General features: G+C 39.9%; 2 protein-coding genes across 2 annotated transcripts in view; one reads left to right on the top strand and one right to left on the bottom strand.

The window, feature by feature from the left end:
* The first annotated feature begins 1110 nt into the window (after nucleotides 1-1110).
* Nucleotides 1111-3141, top strand: LOC122669217. Its single transcript, XM_043865919.1, has 4 exons — nucleotides 1111-1527; nucleotides 1662-1859; nucleotides 2516-2710; nucleotides 2929-3141. Exons 1-4 carry the CDS (start codon nucleotides 1522-1524, stop codon nucleotides 2974-2976), a joined length of 447 nt encoding a protein of 148 aa, XP_043721854.1. The 5' UTR covers nucleotides 1111-1521; the 3' UTR covers nucleotides 2977-3141.
* Nucleotides 3142-12448: 9307 nt separating this feature from the next.
* The window catches only part of LOC122669216, a 29417-nt gene continuing 22379 nt past the window's right edge, over nucleotides 12449-19486 (bottom strand). Inside the window, exon 5 of the mRNA XM_043865918.1 lies at nucleotides 12449-12845. Coding sequence (XP_043721853.1) covers nucleotides 12733-12845 — 113 coding nt within the window. The 3' untranslated portion in view covers nucleotides 12449-12732. The remainder of the gene's footprint in view (nucleotides 12846-19486) is intronic.

Raw genomic sequence — 19486 nt, 5'->3', positions numbered from 1 at the left:
GTTCATTTTCTAAAATTTTCTACTAATCTCAACCATAGTTATAGGAATCGGAATTGGTAATCCCCAAAAAAGATCAAGGATAAACTAGGGATAATTCTGTTCAATCCAAACTGAAATAGTATACTCAATGCATGAAGCTCTCTCTCGTTCTTGCGGGATTTTATCCCCTTACAGAGAGACTGCTTCGAGACTCAAACCCATGACCACTTAGATCACACTGAAGGATGATCCAAATTAGCATCGATGGAGACTATTCCTGCAGCCGAAACCGGTCCTGTAACCCTGATCTTAACTAATTCCTCACCCACCGACTCTGATTCGATTTGAATCAATCGAGAGAGACTGAGGCAAATCCCGTGCTAAAATTTGAGTTTTTAAATCTTAGATTCAAACTATCCAACCTCAAATTGTGTATATTAAAATGTAGAAGGCAGTTTACGAGGCATTTGGCACCCTAAAAAGTCTTTATTTAGTTTTAAGCCATACTGTCAACGTGATATGGTAAAACCCTTCTCTGTCTTCTCTCTCTTCTCTTCCACTTGGGAATTCGAGCTCTTCGCTCCCCTCTCTGCCGGCACTGAGGTACAGAGTCAGCCAGTCTTTATAAAGAAGAGCAAAAGTGAACACTATAACCTACTGGTCTCCTATCCATTCTCTCCCCTTCTTAACTCTTCTGTTGTTGCCGTTTAGGTTGACCTGCCACACTTCTGGTCATTCCTGGTCTTCCCTTTGTTTTCTTTTTTCAAATCTTAACTACTACAGTGTGATTTGTCATTTATGAACCCTATATAGGGGTGTTATAGTCATTTACTAAGATACCCAAAAACCTAGAAACTAATAGGTCAAAGCATCAGAGCATTTCACTCCTCGAGGAAGTTGATGAGAATGGAAACCAGAACAGTAGAAAGTCACTGAAGCCCACTGGCCCATATACTCAAAAAAAGCCAAAGCCAAGAGTCTGGAGGAGAGCAGTGGAGAGAGAAATACCATCTAGTCTCTCCACTTTGTTCTCTCCCTACCTCCCTCTCCTTTCCTTTTAAGTTGGTCTCTCTCTCTCTCTCTCTCTCTCTCTCTCTTACCCTCTATTGTATACGTGGGGTAAGGTTTTTACATGCCTTGAGATCCGAGACGACCTTTAGAATCTCATTGGAATAAGAGATTACCAGCGACAACAAGCAAAAGCAACCAAAAAAAGTAAAAGTTGAAAAGGGTTTCTCTCTCTCTCTCATTTTCTCTGTGTGTTTGCAAGAGCCAAGACGCTTCTCTGTTTAGAAACTGCGGAATACTGAGGTCTCTCTCCTGTCACTCTATTTAATTGGTTAGAATTTATGCCAATAAGAAACTCTCTTGCTCTCTCGCTCCCCTCTGCCTTTTTAGGTTCACTACCCTTTTCTTCCAGTGCCACAACCACCGCAGAGAAACAAAAGACAAGCCCTTTTGCTAAGAGAGCTCTTGGATTCTCTATTTGTTCTTCTTTCACTCTCCAGAGACGATTCCTGATCTTCTTCCTCTGTCACAGCCATGGATGTAAGTTTGATTGACAAACCATCACCCTAAAGTCACAGATCACAATCACTTCTTCTTCTTCTTCTTGATTCTTTCACAGGGGATATCTCTGAGTGCTGACTTCACTTGTTTTTGTTTTCATCTGGTTATTTTAGGACTACAGAAGGAGTCATATCCCTGCATTTGGTAACTGGGATTACGCGAATGACCTCCCTATTACACAGTACTTTGAGTCTGCTAGACAAGCTGGGTTGATTCGTTACAGCTCTGAAGAGCGTGATTTGTACGTTGTAGACGATTTCTATGGTGATGATCTGAAGAAACCTGTCAAGACTGTTGTTTGTCGCCGCAAGGTAACCTATCATTTTTTTTAAAACTCAATTCTGTTCAAATCTCCATTCTACACTTCTAATGGAGGAGCTTTCTTCTTCTTTACCCACATGGGCTCTTTTGACTTTGCATCCCTCTGTTCTCATCTCTCTCTCTCTCTCTCTCTCTCTCTCTCTCTCTCTCTCTCTAATTTTTTCTTAAATTCGCCATTCCTAGCCTGTATTCAAACCTCAAATGGACTAGATTTCCTTATTATCCAAATGGCTTCTGTTCCTTTGTTCTATGTTTCTTCTCATCTCTCCGACTCAGAGATTTCTTAAATTCCCCCTTTCAGCATTTCATATGTAGGATATTCTCTCTTCACTCATATGGGTTCTTCATATTTTTCTTCTTTTTTTGGAATCCGGAATGGGTTCTTTGCTTCTTTTCCTCTGCTCGCATCAGTGCATGTAGCTATGTAGGGGCCATCTCTCTACTATAAATTCTCCCCCTGTACTACGAATGGAGAATATTTGGTGCTTACCCAAATAGAATCTCTCTCTGTAGATGTACATGTGTATAGGTATACTAACGGACTGTATCGTATCACTTATCTCTGTACATTTATGTATGTGTATCCGTATAAGTATGTATAGATTATAATGGAATTAACGATATGGACGTGTCGAGAATGATGCAGGCTAAAGGGGCGGAAAGGCGTTACCCAACGCATGTCAAGGAGCAGAGGAAACAGGGTAGAGTCTGTGACGTGACGGAACCACCAAGCTCAGAGCAGAAACCTCACCCATACTCCCCTCCACCTAGGGCGCCTAAAGCTGTGGACGAAGATCTGTACAAAATTCCCCCAGACCTCCTTCACAACTACCCTAAGAGGGTAAGCCTTCCACACCACCCCCCCCTACATCACCCTATTCCATTCATCCTCTGTTCTTATGATTAAAGATTAACATTACGTACTTTTATATACTTAAAAGTTTATTTTGAGCTTCCTAATTACCTAGTTCTGAACCCTATTACTCCAAGTCCCAAGAACATGTTATCTTACTTACATGTGAATCATTTTCTAACGGTTTAATCTTTTTTTTTTTGCAGAAGAAGATGGGTTTCTTCTCATGCCTAATGCCCGGTTGTGTTGCATGAGGATATGTTTATATGGAGAAGAAACTTTACTTTTATGTGATATATACATATGATGTATGGTTTTAAGCAAAAAAGGGTTGATGACATATTGTAAACCTGATGATTTTATCTCATGGAAAAGGAGATGAGAAGAGAAAAAAAGATGCTTCTTTTTGGTTTTTTGGATCTTATACTATCTGATAGTGCTTGTTTGTGCTTTTTTTTGTTTCTTTGCTTTTTTGGCTTCCAAGAGGAGTCAGTGTAAAGCCAAGTTCTCGAACTATTTTTGGTTCTAGCTGTGGTTCCTACTTTGAATCTTTTGACATTGAAAGAACAGGGAACATTGTTAATTGAAGTTAAGAGTTGGAATTTGGAATGATAGAATGGGTTTTTTTGATGTTTACATTATGGGTTCTTTTCTTTTTATTGTTTTGATGACTCTTTTTGCAAATTTCACAAATACCAAAGGATAAATAGACCAAGTAGTAGTAGTCCTACTCAGCCAGCATTATTGCATAGAAAAGGTGAAGGTGGGTTGTTAGGTTAATTAAGTTAAATATATATATATATATATATGGGTTATCTAGTAGTCATGACTCATGATCGATGTTTGCTGCTTCAAGGTTTACCTTAAAGATATCTTTCTAAAAGCAAACAATCTGTAATAACTGTGGATTGACTTTAAGGGACAAAGGGTGGCCAATTTTCTTAAGAAAATAGGCGTCAATCCACATTAGTAATATAATCTATGTTACGCATGTCAAGGAGTAGGGCATGGCTTGATGGGATAAGGTATTATAGTGACTCATGAGTGTGGTCTTTGAAAAAAGAGAAAGAAAGCAGATGGCAATAAAGCATTGTGTGTTCAAATATCAAAAGCTTTCAAGCGTGCAAAGAGTGACTGTTAGGGTGTGTAGGGGCTCACCTCCACTGTTCTCTTCTAATCTTCTGATGGGGAATTTGGGAGGAGAAGAGGCAACGGGTCGAAGCAAGAAAGACAAAAGAAAAGACAAATGAGATTGAGAATTGACAAATGAATACCCAAAGTGGCATAATTTCAGAGCCCTTTTGAGGTTTTTGATACACCAGCAACTCAAGCACTACTGTTTGATGAAATGCCTCATAGAACCTGTGAGACCTGGTGATGATTCCTGATCCATCCCCACAAACTCGTGGAGAGACTCTAGACCCGGCAGTTTAGGCATAATGAACAATCCATTATTTGGGTAATATATTGAAACATTTAAAAAAAAAAAAAAAAAATATTTGTTCATTGGTGTTCAACACGGATATATAAATCCGGTATCGGATCTACAGAAGAACCCAAAAACAAACAAACAGAACAAGTTCATGCTCTGTGCATATGGTTTCTTACTTCTAAGTGGTTAACATGACCTGATCACCTGACCCATTTCTGAGCTTTTGATTGGAATTAAAGCTGGAGCAGAGAAGCAGAGAAATTTGTGGATTCGTACTTGTTTGCGTGTGGCTGGGGTCGTTGGATTGGGTTGGGTTGGTCCACAATTGTCTGACGATTCATGACGAAAGTGAGATTGTAATAAATATATGGTGGGGCCACTAGTGGCAAATTCATGAATGAATGTTGGAGACCAGAGAAAGGTTATCAGTTCTTTTCTGTTGTTACTAATTGAATCCCCTTCTGCATTCTGTACAGGGCAGGTTATTCTAAAAAATCCAAATGGATATTAGCCCTAGGGCAAAGGGTAGCATATCCCCAACACCAACTGATCTTTCTGTTTGGCATATGTAATAGTGAAAGTGGCACTCAGGTTTGTTGCACAGGTAGGTAGGTCCCCACATGTATGGTTCTGTATTTGCCTCTCAACTTTCATCCTCAGCAAACTATTAAAAGTGTGGAAAAATTAAGTTAAAGAAAGAAAAATCATTGAGAAGTCAATATAATATGTAGGTTAACTACAGTTGAATAGCTAGGATAACAATAATTTAGCATTATTACAATTAAATGGGATCGGTTACATGGATCTTTCTCTCCAATGAGTTCTATTCAGAGTTATATTTATTACTAGTTAAGTTTTGAATGATTTTCTCGCAACTTATTATAGATCAAGGCTACTCTTAGATTAGTTATAATTTGTTGAATCCTTATTTTATCTTCTTCTACTTTTATCTTTCATCCATCTCAACATCCTTATTAGGTACACTAAGTTTATTTAATTTATATGTTGTTTTTTCACTACCCATCATTCAGCTCTATACATTATTGGTGGCTGTATAACTGTCTAATAAATTTTCCTTTGAGTGGGCAAGAGAGTATACCAAGTCACGTGGTCTGTAAGCCAGCACGGGGGCCAATGGGAACATACCCACAAACATCATGGGAGGGATTTCGGATTAAAATCCTTTGCAGTGCTGGTGCGGGCATCTAGTGGTGCACTGCAATGCGTCCTTAAGAGCTCGACACGTGGAAGAAGCTTCATCCAACGATGCGAGCTCGATGCAAGGCAGTTTTTTTTTTTTTTTTTTTCTTTTCTTGTCTTTCTTCTCGAGCTCGGCACCGTTGGATATCGCATCTTCCACGTGACGAGCTCTCAGGCCACATTGCAGTGCATTGCTAGATTAGGGCACTGTAGAGGATTTTTTTTCCAGGGGATTTCTGCCTTTCCATGGGGGTGGAGCGATCATTGCGTGCTCACCTGTGTCTAGGCATAGGTGCCACGCAATCAGGTAACGTTCTTTTCCCTTTTTAAAAAAGTATGTTGATCACACAATACTCTGTACACACCCCTCCACTCATGGTTTTAGTGCACGGTATCGGAACGGGTATCGGCGACCCACAAAACCGATATGATACCGATACGATATTGGCCTAGATCGGCTGTATCGGACAAAAATATCCTTGAATTTCTTAAAAAAATGAGTTGTTTGTTCATTTTACCCCTTGTCCGTACCATACTACCAACACGGTATCGGCCTGGATCGACTGTATCAGACAAAAATACCCCTGAATTTCTTTTAAAAATGAATTTTTTGACCATTTTATCCTTTGTCCGTACCGTACTATCGACACAGTATCAGTATGGTATCGATATCAACGACTAACAAAACCGATACATATCACCCGATACGAACGATACAATACCAATACTTAGAACCATGCCTCCATTTCATTCACCATTCTCTAAATTCTTTATGCAACATCATTATCTATATCTCCTTTATTATTTATAGTTAAATAATTATGATATAAGAGGAAAATCAGATACATGAATCCAACAAAGTTCATTTTATCAATACCAGTCTTCACACATGGCAAAGATTGAATTTTCAATGTTTATAGGCTCAGCATCATGGACAGGCAAAATTTTCTTTTGGGCCTTGGAGGGTGTGGTGGTTTTCCATGCTAGTGTTTTTCCTATTAAATAAAAGGGAAAGAAAAAAGAACTCAAACTGACATTGCAATTTATTATTGTAATTTGTTATTTTGTGCTGGTCATCAATGACAACTATTGTAATCTCCAATCATAACTTCTTTTTTTTGGTTGAAGTACTGCCTACAACCATAAAAATTTCAGTTTCTATGATCGACAGAATTTAATATGGGAAGATAGAGAAACAGGCCCATGATATCCACAATCTTCATTACATTCAAATAAAATTAGACAAGTTCCCAATAGTTTAGATTATGATGATCATTGTTTATAGGTCACCCCATCCTTTAAACCTAGGAAAAGAGTACGGCTTAATTGGTTTTCACTTCCTGTGTTTGATATGCATTCTAGGTAGATTTCATATTTCGGATGATAGTAATTTTTATAGTCCAAGAATGTGAAATTGACATATAATGCATTCCAAGAATGCATACTCTCATTGAAAATGCCTACACTATGAGGACATCACTGCAATCACTTGATGGATCGTGCACAGTATGTGAGATTCTAAATTATCGGTTTCCAGATGAGGTCCACAGTCCTTTGACTACTACTTAAGGTGTATTTTGTCAATTCCTATTATTTAACTCTGGTATGAAACTAATTTTTTTATATGTAAGAAACATACCTTAATTACTCTTTGAAAGAATTACAGAACACTAAACTACGTAGTAGCAAAATAAGGATCAAAAGATAAAAGGGAGGAAATAATGAAAGCTTTATGGTTACATGTATCCGAAATTAGCTAAGGCATCTGCTACAAAAAAAATTTCATGTTGCGTGTGGAAATCTCTGATGCTTGGTTCGCCCACGGATGAGCCTGTAAAGACCAAGTGATGAGCACAAGAGAACCGGTGTGGCTCCGGCCTAGGACTCTCCGATGCTAAAGTTAGATCCCAAGTGCAACAGCGTAACTGCTAGTAAAAGTGAGATGAGCAATAGAGCCCCATACCTTAGTATTTATAGAGGGAGATGAGGCGGTTGGAGGAGTCCTAGTATGGTAAGAGTCCTTGTTTGGTAAGGCTCTTCTCAGCGGAGCGGAGTGGAGTGGAGAGTTTCCTTCGGGGTCGGACTCTTGTTAAGGTAAGTGTCCTAATGGGAGTGTGATTCGGTATCGTGATGAGATCGTGACTCGATTCTTATCCCGTGATTCTCGGGTGGTGCTGACGTGGCGCCGTGATCTCCGATGGGGCGCTATGGTAGCCTTCGTGGAGAGCTCGGCCTCGGAGCTCGGCCTTAGAGCTCAGCCTCGGTCTGTATGACCTGAGGGTCATCACTAGTTGTGTGGGCTTGGCCGCGCCATGGTGCTCCAATCGAGGCCGACCTGCGTAGGCTCGGACCATGGGGTCGGCGGGCGTCCAGCTCAGCCGTGATGGGGATCTTTGGGTGAGTACCGATCTGCCGTGCCGTGCGGCCAGAGATCGGTCGAAGAGCTCGGCCTACTAGGCCGGCCTCGTCGGACCTGTACGGGTTTGGCTCAGCGTCTGGTTGACTTGGATGTGTCTGAAGAGCTCAGCCAAGTAGTACGGTTTGTCGAAGATCGGGTCGGCCCGGTCTTTCGCTTAGCTTGATTCGTTTCTTGGAATGACCTCCGCTCGACCATGTGGCAGCTTCTGATTGGTCAGGTGTTTTATGCCTCATCACTTCGCTACAAATAAGATGGAAGCATAAGACATTGAACCTTGAGAGAAAATGAAGGCAATCCTTGAGAATATGAGAGATGCGCCACAGAGGATGTTAGAATACTCTTTTAAGTTTTAAGTAGTTTAATCACACTAACAAATTATCACTTCCCAAAATAATATTTCAATGACCACTCTCACAGCTATGTATAATATTGCTTGCCGAATGACTAGAGCTTCAGCTACTTAAGGAAATATGATCCCAACTTACTCAGCGAAATCCAAAATGAAATGTCCTTGATCATCTCTGATGATAAACCCCCCCCCCCCCCTACACCTGCCGATCATGGCGTAGAACCCATACACGAACCATCAACATTAATTTTAATAAAATGTGGATGGTGAGGAGTCCATTTAATATAGATGGCGTGTTTCCTGCGCTTGAAACCCTTATTGCTACATTAAAAGTAATCTGAAGCGAACTTATGGCTTGGGAAGAAATCCAAAATTGGATAGATGTCGAACTAGGAGGGTGACTAAAGCCTGCAAAATTCCATGCAGCAACAGCGAAGTGATCAACAATGTGATAATATGTGGTCAGTTTTGTTGATAGAGAGCTATGATCAATGAAATCTGCTAGGGATATTCAAGACAAGATGGAAAGTGGCATTCAAAGGATTGAACTCAGGGATCCATGGTTCAGTCCATGGATTGACCACTATGCCCATGATCGATACAAATAAAAAGACCTTTGATAAGAAGACACTTCTAGCTCTGAAAATGGACTTGTATCCCAGGAAGCATTAATTGGGGGTGTAAGAGCCAAGAGGCATGAAGGCAGGAGATATGGGAAAATATTTAGCTTTCATCATTCGATCCCAAACACTATCAGTAAAAACTTTTTTACCAAGAAGAGGTGAATTCATGTGAATTGATAATTTGACATTGAGCCCTTTAGATTTTTTGGACTTGCAAATAGTTTTAGTATTACTTACAATGCAAACAAGTGATCTATCACCGGGTTTGCCTTAAACCCTAGCCCAACCCTAGAGTTTTTAAGGTCTGTCAAGTCCAACCCAACCTTGCCAGGGTCCAACACACCCTCAACCCAATCCGACCCTGTTAGGGTTTAGTCAAACCTGACCCAGCCTTTATTGACCCTGATAGGGCCGGGTCAACCCTCATTGGCCCCGATTGACCCTGAATAATAGATGGGTTGGGTTGTAATATATAATAGGGCTCATGTTCTCTGTGTCTAGGCTGTAATATTCGAGACACATGGGCCTGCCACTCGGGGGGGGCAAGGTGATCATTGCGCCCACCTCTATGTGTCTGGGCCTGCGCCCCCGCCCCAGAGAACATTCTCCCAAAGTATATAGGCCTTGTAAGACGATTAGCGCACCAAATCAAGACAAGCCAAAGGCTGGCTTTCGCCCAACAGAAGTCAAGCGCGTGGCAGAACCAAGCTGAAATACACTCCAACTCGGACTCTACCAAGTCTACTACTGATTTCGTCAACACATATAAATTGACACTTGGGTTGATAGTTGTAAGCTCCACAAGTTTTGCATGGATAGGCTCACAACTCACTCCGTCCCTTGCTCTTCTCAATACAATTGGAACTCTTTCACGGAGGAGATTGACTTCCTCTTTTTCCTCTGTGATAAAACTCCTAAACTCACTCCAAATCCAACTACACAAAAAAAATCATTGAGTTTCGGATTTTGGATAAGGATCATTAGCATAAGAGGAACCTAAATTGATTTACTTCTGGAGAGAGAATTGCAAGATTAGAATTTTATTTTTCAAAATCCTCAATGCCGGAAGAAGACCATTGTAAACAATTCACCATGACAATCTGGTATGCATCTCCAGTTCTTAGATTGGGTTTTTTTTTTTTTTTTTTTTTGTGGGGGGCGGGGTGAAAAGTTCTTAGATTGGTTTCTGTGAGTAATTGGAATAAGGAATAAATACAGGGTTGATAAGGAGAAGAGCAAGTCAAAGCAGGGGATGGTTGCAGGGGTTGAAGGACTTTTGAAGAACAAGAAGAAGATGAAGGGGACAATGGATGATAAGAGTAAGATTCAAGTGATCACATCGAAGAAGAGTTGTGTCTGTGCTCCGACGAACCATACAGGATCTTTTAGGTGCCGTCTCCACCGAGTGGTTGGTAATGGGCAGAAAGCATCTTCTTCCTTTTACTCCAACAGCAATGCTTTTATGGTAAGTGGTAGCGGTGGCGGTGGTGGTGGTGGTAGCGGCGCCGCTGCCGGTGGCTCAGGTAAGGGGCAGAAGGTTAGACTGTCAAGGTTTGCCAAGAGTGCTTATTTTGATGCATCCCAAGAAGAAAATCACTCGGGCGGTGAGAATTCCATCTCCTGTTCGTGATATATTTCTCTCTCTCTGGAATCAGGAGCGGTTAGACTTAATAGATTTTAAAGGAAAAAGGTGGGAAATATCAGAGCTGAGTGTTTGAAACTTTGAGAGTTGTTTTTTTTTTTCCCTCGAATTTTTCTCATCCTTAATCATTAATTAATGTGAATATTACTGTAGACACCATTATCATTTTCCTTGTGAGTTTTTTTTTTTGAATGAAAGAAAACTAATTAATTAGAGAAAAAGGGAAATATTTACATTGTTCTTTGTATACAAAAATTTTTTTAGACCATAGACTGCTAGACGAGCAATACTGGTTTCGAGTGATAGAATTATCTATTACATGGTATCAGTTTCAGTGTTATCCTTCTGATTTTTGTCCTCCTTGTGCTCAGTTTGCCATGGACTCTCAAGCTAACGACACCCCCACTGCTTCTGTCTCTGATGGAGATTCTGTGGTGGAGATTCTTGTAATAATTCCAGATCGATCTAGGCTTGTGGGTATTCTATTCTCTTGTGTTTTATTTTGGAGTATGCATCTCTCTCTCTCTCTCTTTTTATCTCTCTCTAGGGTTTGGTTATCAAGACCAAGAGTGTGAAATATATGTCATTCCTGCTATCATTGGCCAACTTAAATGGAGTTGTTTGGATTATCCATGCGCTCCTACGTTTTGATTTATACATCTTGGTAATTCTTTCTTCTTATCTAACCTTGTCCATTGGTTTTATGGATTTTGGATTTGATTTCATGAGCAATAACTTGTGTTCCAAAGTGGGCTTTGGCAATAGTTTTAGTACTCATCCATTCTTGCATTCGTTTGGAATAGATTAGCAAAATGGTATTGGGGGCAGCTGGTGGCTTGGCTCAACTCATCCTTTATGCTATCTACTATAGATCAACTCTGTGGGACGAAGACAAGGATGTTTAAAAGCCATTAGATCGAGGTGCGGCTTCATGAAAAAGTGGACACTGGGCACACACTAGTTTGATCTCAACTAGAACGAGATCTAGCCCCCATACTTCCTACTGTCTCAATATATGTTTTATAATATTATAGGTTTGTTAGAGGGTGTCTTTTTGCAATATACACCTAAATGATCAATAAGTGTGTCTATTAGAAGACATGTTTGCGTGGTCAACAAACATGTCGTGGGAAAAGACACAGTTTTGGCATATCTTTTGGAGACAAACCCTTAGGGGCGTCTCTTCCTCTCCTATTTATTGAGAGAATGTTTAGCCATTTTCTCTAGCACTTTTGGTACCAATTTCATCTTTGTTTTTCTCTTGGCTCCCTCTCTTTATTGTTTGTCTTATTGAGCACAACTCTCTTGGTGCCGTTGAGTAGCCTAGTGAACGAGTGCATCACTACTAGATAGCCTTAACATTTTGAGTTTGTTTCATCTTAGGAGTTGATTGGTAAGTAAAACTAATTGCACCAGAGGAGACCTCTACAACCTTGAGGAGAATGACCATTTGGCACGACTCAACCCATTCAAAGCATTGCAGAATTCGAACAAATTGAAATGCGGCAGAATCTAATTTTGACAAAGTTTATACATTCTCCTTCTATTGGTGGAGGTTTTTATTTTTTATGTAAGAGATTAAGTCTTTTATTCCTTTGGTGTTACAATTATTATTACAGTTCTAAAGGTTGTAGAGTTGCTTGAATGATGCAACTCTGATTACCAATATGGCAAACCTGTTAAAGGGTGATAATCATTGGAAAGAGAGTGTTCATCTCGTATGAAACTCAGATCATACATAATCATAGTTGCTTTGCATGTTAAAATAAAGAGAAAAAGAATTTTATGTTATTGCATGTATTACAAATTTACATAGAATGGTTCAAACCTTGAGTTGTACTGTTTCTGTTGGATACCGCAAGGAACAAGGGTTGAAGTGTTAAGTGATAACATGTGTACGTCAACATTCGTTGCTTACATGCTTCATGACATTAATAGACAGATGTTTCATTACTCAGATGCCAACAACTTCATCTGGACTTCTTGGCAGTAGAGAGGCTCATCACTATATCATTTAAATAGAAGCCGATGAATCAATATACGTGAACAAAGAAAACTTTTGGAAATGACTTCAGTATTTCTTTATGCATTCAAAGAAAATTCAAATTCCAGTGGACTAAGAAAGAATATGATACAACATGAAAATACTGTCATCCTATACAATTCAATTTCCTCTTTTGTCATGGACTCCATACAACTGTTAGAATTCACCTTTAAGGCTTCTGCATTCAGATAATTGGGTTTCCCCTCTGGTCTACCAACATGAGTCCATTTCATGAGATTAGACTTGGGTGTGAAGCTTACTCTGCATTCCAGGAATTCTTTTGTATCTTATCATATTTCATTCACTCTTCCTCGGAGTCAGACCCAGAAAAATATTTCTGGGCATCAAAAGGATGAGCTCTGGAGCTTGAATCATGGGAATCAAATTCAGTACCATTGTTCATGGGGGCAAATGCTGCAAGACAAACACATGAAGGAGAATCAAGAGCAGAAAACAAGGGATGTAATAAACAAAGCTAAGAAAAATCTTGCCTGGATCATGAACTTATTGTTTAATTAATAAAAAATTATTTCTCACTGCTTATCAATATAAATATATATATATATAGGCGAATTATTAATGTCACAAGGGTCTGTTATTTTTCCAAATATACAAGACATGTATTCTGCCACGTGGACAGATGATGTGTCCAAGTCTAATTCAATCAAATACCCCCTTGTAGTGGTATGCATCCTGTGTATGTCCATGCATCTGTACCAGTACTCTAGACAATACTGTGCACTCCCCCAACTCTGAATGGTAATAGACAGTTTAGATTTTAAAACCCATAAAAATGGATGGTTCATATTTGTCTTGTGATTTTTGAAAAAGTAACATTCCTTTATTACATGGATGGATGATTCAGATTTGTCTTGTGATTTCCGGAAACATCACATTCCTTTATTACATATAACTACCCACATTTTGGGGTTGATGACTACCTGTGTACTCATCAATTTATTACATAATTTTATGTAGAGTCCATACAGACCACCAAAAGCCTACTTGAATCAATGTCTGCAGTGAAAATGCAAATAAGAAGTGACAAGAAAAATACACATAAGTTCGCCTTAGTTTGTGCCTTTTCTATTAGACTAATCTTAGATATTCTTTTGTGAAACCCCTTTGTCTACTTCTTGGTAGTTATCCCACAAGATTTCAATGGAGATTAGAAAAGATCTTACCTGCCATCTAGAACTCATCATGGTCCTGATTTGTACGCCATTCATTCTAAAAAAAGATTTACAAGGAGGATTCTGTTGGAATATGTACTCCAGAATACCGTGGGGGTATTCTAGTCCTTTTAGGGTAGTTTTTATGTTATTAAGTTTAAGTCGGCTATGTGGGTTTTAGTCCCACATTGCCTATTTTAGTCTCTTGTAACTTTCCCCTCTATTATAAATAGAGGGGCTTACCTATTAATGAAGCTAAGCAATTATTCTTTCATTCTCTCTTTTCTAGCCCACGATTCTGCCAACATGGTATCAGAGCTGGTCTGATCTAGGTTAGAAAAAGAGAAAGAAAACCCTAATCCATCTCTTCAATCGACTTCTCCCTTCTTCTCCCTTTCTCGGCTTCTCCTTCTTCTATTTTTCTTTTTCTCAACCTTGAAAAGGGGCAGCACTAATGAGGTAAATACAGCATACCAATGATTTAGTTGCTGCCCCCCTCCCTTTCTACCTTTTTTTATTAAAAAAAAATTTTGTTCGAAATCTGCTGGAGCCATACCTGCGATATTGGAGCTGTCCAGAATTTTTGGAGATCTGATTTAAGGATACCCAGTAGCAATAGTAGAAACACTGATCTTCTATGTTTTAGGCAGGCAATAACCAAACATCTTCAATACTTTAATACCAATCTCCCCCTTACGGCAAACTCAACCCAATAATGAAGGATACCCAGTAACAATGGTAGAAACACTGATCTTCTATGTTTTGCACCAAGTATTCCTGCAAGTTTTGCTTTCTGCAATGGATGCATGTATACTGTACATAATCCCCCCCTCACGTGTAGTAGTACACATGGACAAAAAATGGAGATGATGTAAGAAATAGTGCAAAAGTATAATATTCCAGAATTTTCCAAAAGGTGCTAAGGGTAATGGAAAGAGAAGAAATGGCAATTTAGAGAATATCATAAACTTCCAAGGTGGTTATGGGTATATGCCAAAGGTATGGGAGGTGGTGAAGTGAAAAGCAGCAGTGGGATAATGAACCATGGACAAACTCAACCCAATAATGAAGGATACCCAGTAGCAATGGTAGAAATACTGATCTTCTATGTTTTGTACTGGGTATCCTTCATTATTGGGTTAAGTTTGCCGTAAGGGGGAGATTGGTATTAAAGTATTGAAGATGTTTGGTTATTGCCTGCCTATATGAGGTTCTACAGTTGGGTTGATTTTTTCCGCTACTTGATCTTTTCTACTGCTTGATTCATCTGCTCGCTACCCTAGTTACTTATCTTCAAGATTATCGTTCAGAGATTCATCATTGGACAGCAATAGAAGATTGGTGAAAACTGCCTTTTTTAGAAGACATTCCAGTCCCGGTTTGCTGATCAAGTCTGCCCAAGTTTTGAATATCTATTTTTTCAAGTTCTTGAAGGTTTATTTGGGAGCTGCATTCGTCTTGAAACTGGATTCTGCTACAACTTATTTTTTCCCATTTTGTTCAAGTTGGGCATTAGTACCTTGTATGCGCCAACTTGAGGGGGAGTGTTAGCATTATTATGGAGTTCTCTTTTTCTTTAGTTCAAGCTGGATCTTCTTTCTTTAATTATTTGTCTAATCCAGCTTGAGGGGGAGTGTTGGAATATGTACTCCAGAATACCGTGGGGGTATTCTGGTCCTTTTGGGGGAATTTTTATGTTATTAAGTTTAAGTCGGCTATGTGAGTTTTAGTCCCACATCGCCTATTTTAATCTCTTGTAACTTTCCCCTCTATTATAAATAGAGGGGCTTACCTGTCAATGAAGCTAAGCAATTATTCTCTCATTCTCTTTTTTCTAGCCCACGATTCTACCAACAGATTCCTTCTCCAAATGGAGCACCGACATGAATTTCAAGATGTTAAAACACAAGTATAAGCTAAATTAGGAACAAACACTAAAAATGGGTTGCAATGGAAACTAGAGAGCGTTGCCAAGAGTCCACACAGTCACAAATTCGTAAATTTCCATTTGGATGGTACCAAAGACAGTGGGTTTGGTTGTATTAATGCACAATTGATCTCGAACCAGGGAAAAACCAGTGGGAGATCAATCGCATTAAGATCACAATATGGGACAAACATAAAGGATATGACCGAAGGCTTCACCACCTAGCCTGTTGGTGGAGGGCCGGTTAGGGAAGAGGGGAAAATCTGAGAAGAAACTCAGTTACATGGGGATGAGGAAACAAACATTCACTCACGCAAAGCAAAACCCAATTCAATTTTCTATTCAATTCTGTGTGTCTAACGTTGGGTTACAATGTATAAATAAGCAAAAATTAAAAGATTCCTAACTAGACTCTTAAGACTGAAAATAACTTGACATCCAACTTTAAAACTAAATAGCCTATTCCTACGTATCCAACTCAAAACAAATAAAAGACATAATAACCAAATTACTTCCATCCCTTGTTGGACCAAAAACCCGGGTTGCACCGGTTCTGTCAGTTTGGGTTTCCAAACTCAGTCATGCTGATTCAACCAGTCAAGTGCTCAACAGCAGAATCTTAGGAAACCAGCAGTGGGGATGTAGGTCAAATTCGAAACCAATGGTGCAGATTTCCGAAACCAGGTATGAGTTCTCTTTTTTTCTTTCTCTCTCGCTCTCTTCTTCTCTTTATTTATTTTATTTTTTTATTTTTTGGCATAACCCTAGAGAGGGGACTCGATCGAAGCTACAGGAGGAAAAGGGGGGAGCGGTGGGGTTTGCCTGTAGGAATCGAAGGGGAGAGGGTTATTGTCGAAATCACAGGGCTGGGGTTGGGGTTTCAGTTGATGCCGTAGGTTTGGGTGTGACAAAGTGGTGTGGGGAAGAAGGGGTGGGCACAATAGAAAGGGGTTACTGTGGAATCGAAGGAAGAGGGCTGAGAGGTTGCGGGAGTCGCAACTCTCAACTTCCGGCAGAATAGGTGCCAGCACCTAAGCAGACAAACAAAATAGGAATAACGAAAAGGGGTGAAAGGAAGAAGAAGAAGGAATTATTGCAAGGGAAGGGAAGAGAGGAGAAGTTGATGGGGAACTTCGGCTCTAATACCAAATTGGTGGAGGGCCGGTTAGGGAAGAGGGGAAAATGCAAGAAGAAACACAGAGTTGCAGGGTGAAGAGGAAACACAGATTCACTCACGCAAAGAAAAACCCAATTTGATTTTCTTCTATGTCCAACGTTGGGTTACGATGTATAAATAAGCAAAAATTAAAAGAATCCTAACTAGACTCAACGACTGAAAATAACTTGCAATCCAACTCTAAAACTAAATAACCTATTCCTACGTATCCAACCCAATTCAAATAAAAGACGTAAAGAATAACTAAACTACTTCCAACCTTGTTGGACCCAAAACCGGGGTTGGGTTTGGGTTTCCAAATTCGGTCATGCTGGTCCAACCAGTCAAGTGCTTGCATCACCTACGGAATGGAATCACCACCATACCCAACATACTAAATCAACATTGTAGAGTCTGATTGGAATCGCCACCATCAAGTTCTTGGAATCACCACCAAGAGGGCTGGAACTGGCATCACCATTGTGTTGGGATATCCACGCATAAGGCAAAAAGAATAGTCCCACATCGGATATAAAAGGGGGCGTGGGTAGGTTAATAGGTACTTGGGCACCCTCTCCTTAACAGCTAGCTTTTGAGAATGAGACCTAAGTCCCTAACAAGTGGTATTAGAGCCGAGGTGTGGAAATTCCCGTTTGGCCGAGGGTTCTCGGGGTTTGATCTCAGGCTCCACATCAGCTCCCGCGTGGAGAGGGAGATCGGGATCTCAGGCTCCACATGTTTGCTATCCGCTTAGAGGGGGAGATTGTTGGGATATCCACGCATAAGGCAAAAAGAATAGTCCCACATCGGATATGAAAGGGGATGTGGGTGGATTAATAGGTACTTGGGCACCGTCTCCTTAACAACTAGCTTTTGAGGATGAGACCCAAGTCCCTAACACATTGCACCAAGGCTGAAGACAAAACTCACTTTTTTCTCAATCGTTAGAGGGTCTAAGCCCCTTCTCCTTTATTCATAACTTCATGAAAAGTAACAAAATAGAAAACCTTTAGTATGGTAGGAGGATCCCTTACAACTTAGGTCGTCCTTTAAAATAAAAACTATCTAAAACATTACAAAGTAGAAACTATGGTTGGATTGTAGCATACCTAATGTAGTTCAGGTAGGAATTATTCCCACTAAGAACCAAGGTAATAGGATCTCACACAATGCTGGCCGATTGGGTTAGGGTTTAGTAATTTTAGGGCAAAACTAGGGTTAGGGTTGGATGTTGATGAAAAGGTTTATAGAGTTTTAATGGGCAGGTCTAGGGGGTTAGCTGAGTTTGAAAATTCTGCAAATTAGGGCAGAATTGATCTATCGGGTTTTAGGTTTTGGGTTTTAATGGAGTAAGGCGATGGAGGAGTTAGGGTGGCAATGAGGGGCTGGGTTTTGGATCGAGTGTAAGAGGGGGTGAGAGGAAGGCTCGATGGAAGTTTGGGGATGATCAGATGGCTGGATGATGGTTGCTTGTAAATCAAGCTAAGGTTCGAATGGATTAGTTGCAGGTTCAATGGAGGGAAAGGGAATCTGGTTTAGTGAACTGATCTAGATCGATGGAAGAGGGGAGGCTTAGGTTAGAAAACAATAAGTAGAAGGTATAACAAAATTTAAAATCTACTTACTGGTTTGAAGAGAATTCCAACAGCAGCTTGAATACTTGAAAGAAACCTCCTGATCTTCTCGATGCAAGGAATCGCAGGAGTCCACCCACCCTATCCACCTTGAGATCCACAAGGATATAACACTCAGAGAGCAATGGCAGCAATGGCAGCAAGCTTGAAAGCAAAAATTGATTAATTGAACTGTGGGGGAGTAATGTAGTCCTAGATAGGTAGGAGACCTACTAGGAGCCAGACAACAAGATCAATCGCAAAAGGGGTTGCTGGTTCGAATGGACAGCACTAGGATTTAGGTTAATTCTAGGGTTTAGGGTGGGAATTTGGGAATGGGTCTTATATGGCTTTAATATGCAGGTCTAGGGGGTTATTATGGGATAAAAATAATTGGATTTGGTTCAGTTTGAAAAATCTACAGAATTAGGGTTAGGGTTTCGCGTTTTAGGAATTAGGAAATAGGTTGAATTTAGGGTTTCTAATGGGAATTTAGGGTTTAATGGAGATAGGATTAATGGAGGTCGATTGGAGAATGATTAGGGTAGACTGTAAGGAATTAGGAGAAGAAGATAGTTGCAAAAAATTAAATAACTAATTGGTTTTGAAGATCAACAGCAGTAGGAGCTTGAAAATTGATTGAAGAGGACCTCCCGATCATAAGCAGATGCAAGGAGTCACAGGAGTCCACCCACCTTATCCACCTTGAGATCCATAAGGATATACACTCACAAAGAGCAGCAGCAATGGCAGCGAGCATAAAGCTAATTTTTATAAATCAAATTCGTATTCAATGTTGGCCTCCCTTACAAACTTATATAGAAGACTCAAAAATAGACTTAAAAATTAAAAAGGAAAAGCCTAACCCTATCCCTAACCTATTAGGTAACGTAAACTGACTAGGAAACTAGAATACTAAAGAAAATAGACTCAAAACATGGCTGGACTTATAGAGTCCTAATCCAGCCCAACTTACATCACATCACCACTTAAGTTGTCACATGACCACTAAAACAAGTCACATGATCACTTAAATTGAACCAATTGGATGCAACCAATTTGAACCGGTTCAATTAAAAATAAACTAAGTATTGGGCTAATCCCGTATGCAACTTATATACCCCTAGTTTAGGCTCATTAAAGTGGCCTATCACATAGAAAACCCTTGGGATCAAAGGCCCAACATA

This window comes from Telopea speciosissima, chromosome 7 (genome assembly GCF_018873765.1).
Source record: "Telopea speciosissima isolate NSW1024214 ecotype Mountain lineage chromosome 7, Tspe_v1, whole genome shotgun sequence".
Lineage (NCBI taxonomy): Eukaryota > Viridiplantae > Streptophyta > Magnoliopsida > Proteales > Proteaceae > Telopea > Telopea speciosissima.
This window is presented reverse-complemented; position numbering and strand designations above follow the sequence as displayed.

Coding starts and splice junctions, on each gene's coding strand:
- LOC122669217 (XM_043865919.1), top strand. Junction 1,860..2,515: donor CTGTTGTTTGTCGCCGCAAG/GTAACCTATCAT, acceptor AGAATGATGCAG/GCTAAAGGGGCGGAAAGGCG. Junction 2,711..2,928: donor TTCACAACTACCCTAAGAGG/GTAAGCCTTCCA, acceptor TTTTTTTTGCAG/AAGAAGATGGGTTTCTTCTC.